Consider the following 12,253-nt stretch of genomic DNA (forward strand, 5'->3'; position numbering starts at 1 on the left):
AATGTCCAGCACGTACGGCCCGTCTCGCACTGTCTGTCTGTGTGCAGTGGTGTATTGGGCGCGGTACGCGGGGGTACGCAGTCCACCCACTTCTCCTGAAGAGAGATTTTTTTTTTCAAATCTTCTGCCCATGTTTGAATACAAAAAGGAATAATCACATAGCAGTATTGCAGGTGATTGACCAAACAGATGAAAACGGAGAAACAATGACGGTAGATTATGGACAGTTAGGGGGTTTGACATGATAAGTTGCCCAATTATTTGATGACGTTAAAAATCGCATACCCCCACTTTAAAAATCCCCACTACACCCGCCTGTGTGCATTCCAATATGCGACCTCCCATGCTCCACTTGTGTTTGTGGCCTCGCCCCGCCTCCTGGCCCCTCCTCTGTGGAGAAAAGAATAAAGTTTCCCAGCTGTCAGCCTAGCCGCAACAACTTTTGGGGGACTGTTCTTCATTCACCATCCAGTTTGCAAATGAGAACATGACTTTACAATTGAGCTTTTGTGAGATATTGAAATATAATGCTGTTGTCAGTGATGTCATCATGACATATTACTTCCTGGTTCAAGGCCACAAGCACAAGTGGAGGACGCAAGGTCGCATATTGGAACGCTTGTGGTTAGGGAATTGGTCTTTTAATCTGGGGGTTGCAGATTGGTTCCAATCTCACCTGACCTCTCCCTACATCTCCATCCATGGCTGAAGTGCCCTTGAGCAAGGCACCTAACCCCACACTGCTCCAGGGACTGTAACCAATACCCTGAAAAATGATGTAATGTAATCTTGTTGGGTTTCAATGCAATTCATTTTTCTTGTTGAAATGAAAAGTCTTGGGAAACTGTTTCAAAAAGTACGTAGTCTACAAATGTTATTAGCTGAAATGAAAAGTCTTGGACATCGTTTAAAAAGTATGCATTAGTCTTAACAAACAGCTATGGTCTGAAGCCATTTTTTTTGTGAATGCATACAACATGAGAGATTGAGTAAAAAGTGACTTTTCCCCATTAGGCCACAATCCAGACCCCGCAATGACAGCTTCAACACGGAGGGTCAGGGCTCAGCTGATGCAGCCGACTCTGCAGATGGATCTGGATCGGTCAGCTCCAAGGGTGACTCCAAGAAAGGTACAGTAAGGTGCACTGGCCACACACCTGCTGCTCTGCCTGTGGGTCAATGACGTTTTTTGGGTTCAAATGTCAGGTGGTAAAACCACAGCTAATGCCCATAACTTACTCAGTAACGGGAAGTTATTGTACTGCAATGAATAATTATGGTTGGATAATCCAATATAAACAAAAATCATTTCATCCATACAATAGTGGCATTAGGTGTGGTTGCCCCACCCTGACGCGTGCTCCTACTGAAACGTCACCAACCCATGGGCTAACTTGTCATACATTTTGGTGCAGCACAGATGTCTTCTGTTTTTTTGCTTATTTATTTGTTGACCAGTGCATTAAGGCTAATGTTTCGACACCGTGCACCGTAGTGTCAACCCCAGAAGTGCAGAGTACATTTTCCTTTGTTCTCTTGTCATAACTTTTTTTATATTGACTGATATGTCTGTCGTTCCAGGCCGTGGCCACCTCACCCACAAGTCTTGGGGCTCAACAGTGAGCGACACGGACAGCGTAGAGGCCGGCGGCAGCCTGGGCTCTCCTACCACTAGCACAGGTCAGGTCATACACACATTTAGACATCTGTCACTTTTCAGGCTTCAACCAGAGAATCGTATATGAGAGAGAGAGAGAGATAAATCAGGCGGGTTGTTTTCCGGTATCCACTTTACGTCGGGTGAACGCCCCTTTAGGAGACCTTCTATTAGGAGACCTTCGGAGTCTTGAGGGTCGAGAATAAATGGAGTCCCCTTAGCGCTGTAGATGGCGGTAGCGCACGGGTTGTGCAAACACCTCAAAAATGGAAGAAGAAGGAGGGGCAACGCCCACTTAGGAGACTGAATTTTGAGCGCACTCCTTTGCATTCAATGGGTGTGTTTTAACCTATCTTTCTCTCTTAGACGATGTTTGCCTTAACCTTTGCTACTTAAATAATATTTCATACAGTGCAGTATAATCATATATTTTTTTAACAAATTCATTGATCATACAATGTTCAATTGAAAATGTAAAGTGGAAGAGATGCACTCACGTTATTGCCTAATGATGTTCACAGTAAACGTAAAACGTGGATGAATGAAGGAAGCAAAGGACGGCACTCAGACTTTTCTTTGTTTATTCAGAAATGTGAGGTGTTATCCCTTACTTTCTCCATTTGATAACATTTGCCAAATTAAATTGAAAAAACTGTCATCCACTTGCAGGGGACATCAGTAAGATGGCAAGAACGTCCTCAACGGGAACCATGTCATCCAACGAGGACACTGATGAGAAGGAGGTGGCCACATTCGAATCCCCCAGTGAGTACTCCTGGTTTACACCTGTTTAGGTGTATGCCAGCAATGGACACTTTTCTATTCAACTTAATGTTTATCAGTTACCCACCATTAGAGTGATTCAGCTGTACAGATTGCCATATTTATTAATTATAATAATGACAGAAGATGAAGGACATTTCCTGCATTTCAAAGTGAGGATTTCTTTTTAAAAACGGAAATGAATTAACTGAACAGTTATGCTTTCAGCCTTAATATATTTGCAAATTATGCTAATTTCTTTGACATTTTTAATGTCACTACAATGCAGCAGTTTTAGAAGTAAATCTGATCAAAGTAGAGACAGTATACCAACCCAAAAATGTTTTTTCAGATTTGAATGGCATGGAGCCAGAGATTCCAGTTCCTACGGGTCCATTCCGCAACATCGGCCTCTCTAAAGCAGCACAGACTCACAAGCTCCGCAAGCTGCGCTCCCCAGCCAAGTGCCGCGAGTGCGACAGCTATGTGTACTTCCAAGGAGCAGAGTGTGAGGAGGTAAGCCGTGCTTTGGTGTGTAATGGGTAGGGAGCTGGACTGTAGATCACAGGGTTGCATGTTCAATCCCCACCCTTACCTTTCCAATCCCTTTCTCCCTCCATGGCTGAAGTGCCCTTGAGCAAGGCATCTAACCCCACATTGCTCAAGGGACTGTAACCAACAGTCTGTCTGTTCCTAAAGGGATTCTTCCAGAAACAATCTTCACAGTCTCCTCCTTATCCTATCAGTCGTCATTGCAGGCACTGTTATACAAGACTGTAATACATCCAGTGCTGCAATTGGAAAAAAGTCTCCTTCAACCAGAATTTGTCTGCTCCCACTCAGATGTCTGAAGAAGGTTCTCACCCGAAATATTACACACAACAATAAAGTGGTAGCAGAAAATTCCTGGTTGAAGCAGATTTTTTTCAGTTATATCTTGTCATGCAATTGTCCTGCTCTCCCAGGTCTGACGTTTTTGGATGTGCAGACTTTAACCTCCTCCTTCCCTGTCTGCAGTGCTACCTGGCGCACCATAAGCGTCTTAGTACATAGTAATTAATACTGCTTAATACGGTCTTGGTATTACAGTACTCCTGACACAATTGCTGTCTTACAGTAATACTGAACAACTGTACTGTATGTGCCTGTCTGCAGTGCTACCTGGCGTGCCACAAGCGTTGCCTGGGTGTGCAGGCTTTAAACTACTGTACACCTTCCCTGTGTGCAGTGCTACCTGGCGTGCAACAAGCGTCTTAGTACTTCATTATGAATACTACTTAATACGGTCTTTGTATTACAGTACTCCTGGCAGAATTACTGTCTTACTGTAATACTGTACAACTGTGTGTACCTGTCTTCAGTGCTACCTGGCGTGCAGGCTTTAACATTCTCCTTCCCTGTCCGCAGTGCTACCTGGCGTGCCACAAACGTTGCCTGGAGACCATGGCCATCCAGTGTGGCCACAAGAAGCTGCAGGGTCGGCTGCAGCTGTTCGGACGAGACTTCTCCCAGGTGACGGGCGGCAGCACGGACGGCATCCCCTTCATCGTCAAGAAGTGCATCTGCGAGATCGAGAGACGGGCGCTCAGGACAAAGGTCCGTATAAGGCCGGCCGGGTCGGGGGATGGGGATTAAGGTTCATATAAGACCGGGTCATGGGATGGGGCGGATGGAGCTAGGAGGACGTGCTCCCCAATGGCTGGGGCTGTAGATGGAGGGGAGGAAGGGGCTTGGATTGGCTGGGTGGTGGGAATGGGGACGGAAGGGGAGGAAGGGCTCGGGTTGGCTGGACATGGGGAACTAGAAAAAGAAAGGGCTGGGATTGGCCAGGAGATGACTGAGATGGGGATGGGTCTAGTAAGGGAATGTAAACTTGCATGGAGATTTGTTTGTCCTCTTCTGCAAAGTCCCTGCCAAATATGCACACAGCAAGTCCCATATCAAATACATACCGCATTATTGCGCAAAAGCACTTGTCTGTGTTCACTTGCACCCTGAGGGTGTTTTTTTGTTAAACATTAAATTCCACAATGGCATGCTTGGATGAAGTAATTTAAAAGGATGAGGGACGAGTTTACACTGACTTAACAGTGCACTGAATGACGTGACTAAGTCTTGTCTACCTTGTCTGAAGTTGTCTGTACTCTACACACCTTGACCATTATGCCAGAAGGGAAATTCAAGTGAAGTTTAACTTTGACTTTGGTTTGAAAAAAGAAACATTTCAGCCTTATTTTTTTTTTTTGTCAATTCTCAGTTGATAATTCTCCATGTTCCTGACTTTTACGTTGGCTAAAATACAAAAAATGATCAGGCTGAAATGAGTTCTCAGCTGATGACTGTCCATGTTCCTGCCTGCAGGGTATCTACCGTGTGAACGGGGTGAAGACGCGTGTGGAGAAGTTGTGTCAGGCTTTTGAGAACGGCAAGGAGCTGGTTGAACTGTCCCAGTGCTCACCACATGACATCAGCAACGTGCTCAAGCTCTACCTGAGACAGGTAATATCATACTACTAGTGTTGCCATTACATCTGTAAGAGTACTTCCATTTCTACTTTATTCAACTCTGCAGATGTTTACACACAACACACACCTCAGCCTTCATCTGGGCTCATGTTTCGACTAACACACACACACACACACACACACACACACACACACACACACACACACACACACACACACACACACACCGAACGTAAAAGAGAAAGTAAAAGCTTCCAGTGATGTGTGTGGACACATACACACACAGCTCTCCCCATGGAAGTGTTTTGCTGCTGTTAAATCATAGCTCCCCCTGCTGGTGAATGTGTTTAAAGATCACTACATACAGACAGGGCACTACATGCATTTAGTTTACTCCATACAGACTGGGCATTATATTTAGTGAGATCACTACTTACAGACTGGCCATTGCATGCATTTAGTCAGATCTCCCATTCTGTCCCCACCCACCACTGCAAATGTGAATCCATTTCAGATCATTGTGAGCAGAATAGTGTTGCATATCACAGCTGCGTCTGCTGCTGGTGCTTGCTGTGTGTAAAATTTGTCTTGTCTTGTTTTGTGTGTAAGCGTCTTTGAGTTTTTGAAAAAAGGTTCACACACTCTTTTGGATTTTTTCTTCTTTAAGTTATTTTTTCTTCTTTGTATTCATTCATTCATTGCCAATGACGTTTCGACCTCTTGGTCTTCCTCAGATTCCAATCGAACCTTTTTTCAAAAACCTTTTTGTTCAGCACCAGGGATTGTGCACAAGTAACTCTCTACAAGTAAGCGTCTTTGAGTACCATGAAACATGCTAAAACTTGTATTGCTAAAAACAACATACCAAATTTTTTTACAATTGGGAGTGGGACTCTACGCATCACTCCTTAGCTTGCAGGTACAAAAGAGGCTGGAGCACACTGCACTTGCATATTACTGTACATGCAAACACTCGACTGTCTGGTTCAGCACCAGGGATTGTGCACAAGTAACTCTCTACAAGTAAGCGTCTTTGAGTACCATGAAACATGCTAAAACAAGTATTGCTATAAACAAAATGCCAAAATTATTGTTCAATTGGGATTCTATGCATCATTCCTTAGCTTGCAGGTGCATCACAGTGGTACAAACATCACTTAAAAGAAGAGGCCGGAGCACACTGCAGCTTACATATTACGTGCAAACACTTGACTGTCGGGTGTTTGCATGTAATGAATATTTAAAAACTAAGCAGCAGTGTGCTACAGGCTCTGCTTTAACCCATCAAGCTCATAAAAACATGACATATTTTACATTTAAAAGATGGGACTCGTATTTTGCATTAGAATATGTCCATTAAGCTCTAACATACCCACATGTTTAATAAAAAAAAACCCTCAAATCTCAAGAATGCAGCATATATGTGTCTCCAGGCTAAAATGGGTTAAGTTATACAAATATTATTATTATTATTATTATTATTATTATTATTATTATATTATAATTGTTGCAATTGTTATTATTCTTGTGTTTGTGTTTGTCCAGCTTCCAGAGCCCATCATCTGCTTCCAGCTGTACAACAGCCTGATGGGTCTGGCCAAGGAGAGCATGCAGGCGGAGGAGGGCGGCGAGACGGGCAAGGGCCCCGAGCTGAAGGACCAGGGCCCCAACACCAGCCCCGAGGTCCTGGCCCTGGTGGAGAGGCTGAAGGAGCAGCTGGCCGGCATCCCCAAAGACAACCACAGCACGCTGCGCTACATCGCTCGCCATCTGCACAGGTGGGTACTAGCATCCCCAAAGACAACCACAGCACGCTGCGCTACATCGCTCGCCATCTGCACAGGTGGGTACTAGCATCCCCAAAGACAGCCACAGCACGCTGCGCTACATCGCTCGCCATCTGCACAGGTGGGTACTAGCATCCCCAAAGACAACCACAGCACGCTGCGCTACATCGCTCGCCATCTGCACAGGTGGGTACTAGCATCCCCAAAGACAGCCACAGCACCCTGAGCTACATCGCTACGTAGCATCCCCAAATACAACCACAGCACACTGCGCTACATCGCTCGCCATCTGCACAGGTGGGCAGGACCAAGGATTATATGGATAGGATGGCTTACTATAGCTTACTTAAAATGAATATAGGCTACCCTATTGAATATAGGTTACCCTGCTGTACATACATTGCTATGCTACATCGCTCGCCATCTGCACAGGTGGGTACTAGCATCCCCAAAGACAACCACAGCACGCTGCGCTACATCGCTCGCCATCTGCACAGGTGGGTACTAATAATAATAGTTGGAAAGCCGTCATGGTTCGTCCAGCCAGGCAGCGGCGACCAGTTGTAATCTGTCCAAGAAAGTTGGTAAAAAATCCAAAGTTTTTAGTGAAGTTGATTGAGAGTATTGAATAAATTGAAGTGGAAGAGAGCGAGCAGCGGCTTCCAAAATGCGCCAGCGTCCACACGCTAGCATCCCCAAAGACAACCACAGCACGCTGCGCTACATCGCTCGCCATCTGCACAGGTAGGTATCATCCCCAAAGACAACCACAGCACGCTGCGCTACATCGCTCGCCATCTGCACAGGTGGGCAAGACTCAGCCGTCAAATCAAGTTGATATACTGTCTACTGTATACTGTCCCCAAGGGGGAAATTGGGTTGCAGCAGTTATTTAACACAACACAACACCACACAGGGACACGGGCCATCACTCTGTGATGACAAGACAGGTGACCATATTTCGGCATGTGAAAACCAGGACACCATGTGTGTGTGCATGCATGCGTGCGCATCACTATTAAAATTGCATAAAAGGGTCCATAAAATGAATATACCGGTAGGCTATGTTAACCTACATACATTGATGGGCAACCTGGATTCATCAGTCACACTCCAGAGCCACATATTCCAAATGATTCTGATTTAATCTGTCCACTTCAACCAGGTGGTTCTACAGAATGTTCACACTGATGGTCTGAGCCTCTACACAGTGTACACGCACACACACACTCACATAACACATGGCCCTATTTTGGGACCTTTTTCTTTTTGCTTTTCCTTTTTATTTACATACATACCTTTTGCTTCTGTAGTGGGTTTTATTTCTTTTGTTACTAACAGTCTGTTTTGATATTGGATGAATGTTTGGGATTTTAAATTCTATTGCTTGTAAACATCTAGCCTGCCTATTTTGGACACCAGATGGAAATTAGCCCTTGGGCTACAATCTGGCATATTTACATATATGTACATGTATGTATATATTAATTAATGTGCAATGTCCTGAAGAAATAAAGTAAAGTAAAGTTAAAGTAAAGAATGTGGAGGTAAAATCAGCTAATTTGCAATATGTTGCCAAACACCAAAATGCAATAAAAGTACACTGTTGCATACACATATAGGTGTGCGAGTTCCCCTTGCTTGCTCCATCACCAAAATGCAACATTGAGATGTTCACAGTTAATCTTGATGTGAATCAGCAGATGACTGGCTTGGTTGCATTGCCTTGGAGTGACACATGCAATATTGTGCTGATGTAAACTTAAGTCTTTTATCTTTTCATCTATGATCTTGTTGCACTCAAGCTTGTTGTTATTTGAGCTTCATCCAGTCGTTGATCTAGGGTGCATTAGGGCATTGGTCCATTCCATTTGATTTGTTTATACTAAGGGGGCTGTTAGCAGGCTTATGATGAGGTCCAGGCGGTGTGCTAATCAGAAGATTTCTGTTTTTTTTTTTGCTCATTCACGTTTATTTGCCAAATATCAACTTTGTACATGATGCACTTTGCTACATTACCTCTCACTTTGTCCCGACCGATATTGGGGAATTTTCCCTTTAAATCGCCAATGATGAACATTTGCACTTCGGACATGTTGTTGTCATAAGTGCTTGAATTTTCTGTCTACTCGCTCCTTTGTTCAAAAGAGATGAGACCCATGCTCAGGGATGCACCACAATCGCACCCATATCATGCAGTTATAGTTCACGTTTCCTTCCAATGTTCCAATGGCATGACAATCCAAACATTTCTATCATTTCATAAAAGTACACCTGAACCTAGTATTTGGTGATTTATCGTACGTCATTTTTTATTTCTTTAAATTAATTTCATCGCTACACACACTGCACCGGATCAGAATGATCATGTTGATCTCCATATCGTCCACTCAATCTTTAAAGGGACACTCTGTGAGATTGTTAGTTGTTTATTTCCAGACTTCATGCTGCCCATTCACTAATGTTACCTTTTTCATGAATACTTGCTACAACCATCAAATTCCAGTATTCAGTATGACTGAAAAAATTGCACTTTTCATACATGAAAAGGGGATCTTCTCCATGTCCGCCATTTTGAATTTCCAAAAATAGCCATTTTTAGCTGCAAAAATGACTGTACTTGGAAATATTTGTTTATTACTTAGGAAACTTTCATGTAAAGATCAAATTTGGCAATAGGCAGCCCAGTTCCGATGAGCAGCATTGTTGCAGTACCTTTTTTGACCATTTCCTGCACAGTGACCCTTTCATTTTATTTTATCTCTCGGTCCTCCTTCATCCATTCTCTTTCTCTTCTCCTCTCCTTCCTCCTTTTCTAATGAATTCCCCTCTTTTCTTTTCTCCCGTGCAGGATAGCTGAGCTGGAGGAGGATAACAAGATGAGTCCTAATAACCTGGGCATCGTGTTCGGTCCGTCCCTGATGCGCCCGCGCCCCACCGGCGCCACCGTGTCCCTCTCCTCGCTGGTCGACTACCCTCTGCAGGCCCGCATCGTGGAGATGCTCATCGTCTTCTACCTCCCAATCTTCCCCTCCAACTCCAGCTCCTCCTCCACAACACACTCTGGCTCCACCACCGGACACCACACGGCCGCCACCACACAGCAGCAGGTGTGTCTGGATGTCCTGTCTCTTGTCTGTCTGTGTGGATGTCATGTCTCTTGTCTGTCTGTGTGCATGCCCTGTCTCCTGTCTGTCTGTCAGGATGTCCGGTCTCTTGTCTGTCTGTCTGTCTGTCTGTCTGTCTGGATGTACTGTCTCTTGTCTGTCTGTGTGGATGTCATGTCTCTTGTCTGTCTGTGTGCATGCCCTGTCTCCTGTCTGTCTGTCTAACATGGTTTGCAATTGTATCATGAGTGTGACGCATGCATGCTCCCACAGCAGCAGCAGGTGTGTGTGTCTGTCTGTCTGTCTGTCAGTCACACATGATTTTCAATTGTATCATAATGAGTGTGACACATGCATGCTGCCACCACACAGCAAATGTGTCTGGATATCCTGCCTCTTGTCTGTCTGTGTGTCTGGATGTCCTGTCTCTTGTCTGTCTGTGTGGATGTCATGTCTCGTCTCTTGTCTGTCTGTGTGCATGCCCTGTCTCCTGTCTGTCTGTCTAACATGGTTTGCAATTGTATCATGAGTGTGACGCATGCATGCTGCTGTCACACAGCAGGTGTGTCTGGATGTCCTGTCTGTTTGTCTGTCGAACACAGGGGTGGGGTGGGGACCTTTTTTTCATTCGAGAGGCCACTTCAAATTTTAAGAAGTCCTCCAAGGGCCGTACTATGAACAGAAGCCAGGATATTCCCTTGCATGTTGGAAGTGGTCACCTACCTTTTCAACAGACCCCACTTCCACTAGGTACCCTGAAAATATAACTTAATGGTATTGCAAATGTATTTTGTAAGATTGCTTTGCAAATCATGTCATATTTCATGTGAATCTGCATAAAGGTAAAATGATATCGGGAGCTGGTTAAGACTGCCTCGTGGGGCATAAGAGGCCCGCGGGCCATAGGTTCCCAAATCCCTACCCATTGTCTAGCATGATTTGCAATTGTGTGTGACATGTGGTGTGTGCAATTTGCATACCCATGTACTGTGAAGTTTGTTGCACTGTTTAGGGGACTAGTGTTTATGGTTTTTTTTAGGTGTTCAAGATCAAGATTTGTGTTTCCCGCTGACAAATGTCCTTTTTAATCTTCACTTATCACAGTCAATCAAGTATTTCTGGCTGGATTTTTTAATATGAACGCTGTAGAGTCTCCTGTGTGTATCGTCACTTCAGTGGACCTTCAAACTTTAACGTTTATTTGCACAGCTGTGCAGCAGCTGTGTGTATACAAGATTATGGAGATATGCAAATAAACGGTGTACTTTAAACTTTACATTGGATTGATTTTGATTTTATTACCAGTATTCATTTCTGATTTTATCATTCATTTTTGATTAACCTCTAATCCTTAAAAACTACAACAGAACACACTGATGTATTTCCTATCTCCATAATACAACTTTGGCAACCATTCGTGGCATATGGTCAGCATAATGAATATCCATTATTACTGTTCAAATTCAATATATCACTCTAAAAAGTTTGTAAAATGAGAGACACACTTCCTAACTGCCCCAGTATTAAAGCACTGGGACCTTGCCAGAGAAGTTCACAAAGGTTTGAGCAGGCTGTGTGCTGACCAAAATAAAGTATACTGTCAAAGTGAAAAATGCATGCATGAATAATACATTTGTTAAAAGTATTCAGACTTTGCCGGAGAACTAATGAGCTCTCTCTCTTTCTACTGCCCCCTGTTGTTCAGGACGGCAGTGTAACACCAGATGACTCAGGAAGCGCCGATGGAGCCTCCGCATGCGATGAGCACGGAGGTGTGGGTGCCGACACAGACACGCTGCCGGACGAGGAAGGTACTGAATGACGGACGTTCCAGGAAACTGCCCTTGTGCCCCTCGTGTGGTTATCAAGCTACGCAGGCAAAACTGTCAACAAGCTGTGATGCACTAGCAGTGACCCTTATTAATGCCACTTGATTTATACAGACGCATAATTCATTTTGTATGTAAAATTAAATTTTCAAATGTAAAATTATTGGGCTTGCCCTCAATGAATTACTGCATGCTGTACGTAATGCTACATATAAATGCTACAAATATTTTTATATATATAATAGTGAAGGCCAATGTCAAATTCACCTTTTCACATACATTACCCTCTCCCTCCTCTGTGATTTATTATCGAATTGTGGATGCAGATTCATTCAGAGAGGATTGAATATTTCAGCTTTTCCTTGTTAAAAAACTGCGTAACGCTTTAGATTAGAATGAGGTTCTTCTAATAAGCGTTTATAGCCACCTAGTAAGAAGGTAGAAATACCCTTACAAGTGCCCAATAACATGCTTATTAGCGTTGTTAACATCTGATGAGGAAACTTTATTTGAATTAAATCACGAAAATCGGTACACATGGCAGCCATCTTGAAAATTTAGTTTTTTCGCGACGCCTCCATATCTTTGCCTGGTTAACACCAGACCTAATCACAAGTGAGTGTCTTTCAGATCGAAACGATTGTG

At 43.9% G+C, this 12,253-nt stretch overlaps 1 protein-coding gene across 4 annotated transcripts in view; it reads left to right on the plus strand.

The window, feature by feature from the left end:
- Nucleotides 1–12,253, plus strand: part of arhgap45b (Rho GTPase activating protein 45b) — a 44,630-nt gene that overhangs the window by 30,844 nt on the left and 1,533 nt on the right. For all 4 annotated transcript variants that reach the window (XM_063200492.1, XM_063200493.1, XM_063200494.1 and 1 more), the window contains exons 14-22: nucleotides 1,015–1,130; nucleotides 1,582–1,680; nucleotides 2,327–2,422; nucleotides 2,772–2,935; nucleotides 3,827–4,015; nucleotides 4,781–4,918; nucleotides 6,431–6,663; nucleotides 9,524–9,782; nucleotides 11,485–11,590. In XM_063200492.1, the coding sequence (XP_063056562.1) occupies nucleotides 1,015–1,130; nucleotides 1,582–1,680; nucleotides 2,327–2,422; nucleotides 2,772–2,935; nucleotides 3,827–4,015; nucleotides 4,781–4,918; nucleotides 6,431–6,663; nucleotides 9,524–9,782; nucleotides 11,485–11,590 (1,400 nt within the window). The remainder of the gene's footprint in view (nucleotides 1–1,014; nucleotides 1,131–1,581; nucleotides 1,681–2,326; nucleotides 2,423–2,771; nucleotides 2,936–3,826; nucleotides 4,016–4,780; nucleotides 4,919–6,430; nucleotides 6,664–9,523; nucleotides 9,783–11,484; nucleotides 11,591–12,253) is intronic.

The sequence above is a fragment of the Engraulis encrasicolus genome, chromosome 6 (genome assembly GCF_034702125.1).
Source record: "Engraulis encrasicolus isolate BLACKSEA-1 chromosome 6, IST_EnEncr_1.0, whole genome shotgun sequence".
In the NCBI taxonomy this organism is placed as follows: domain Eukaryota; kingdom Metazoa; phylum Chordata; class Actinopteri; order Clupeiformes; family Engraulidae; genus Engraulis; species Engraulis encrasicolus.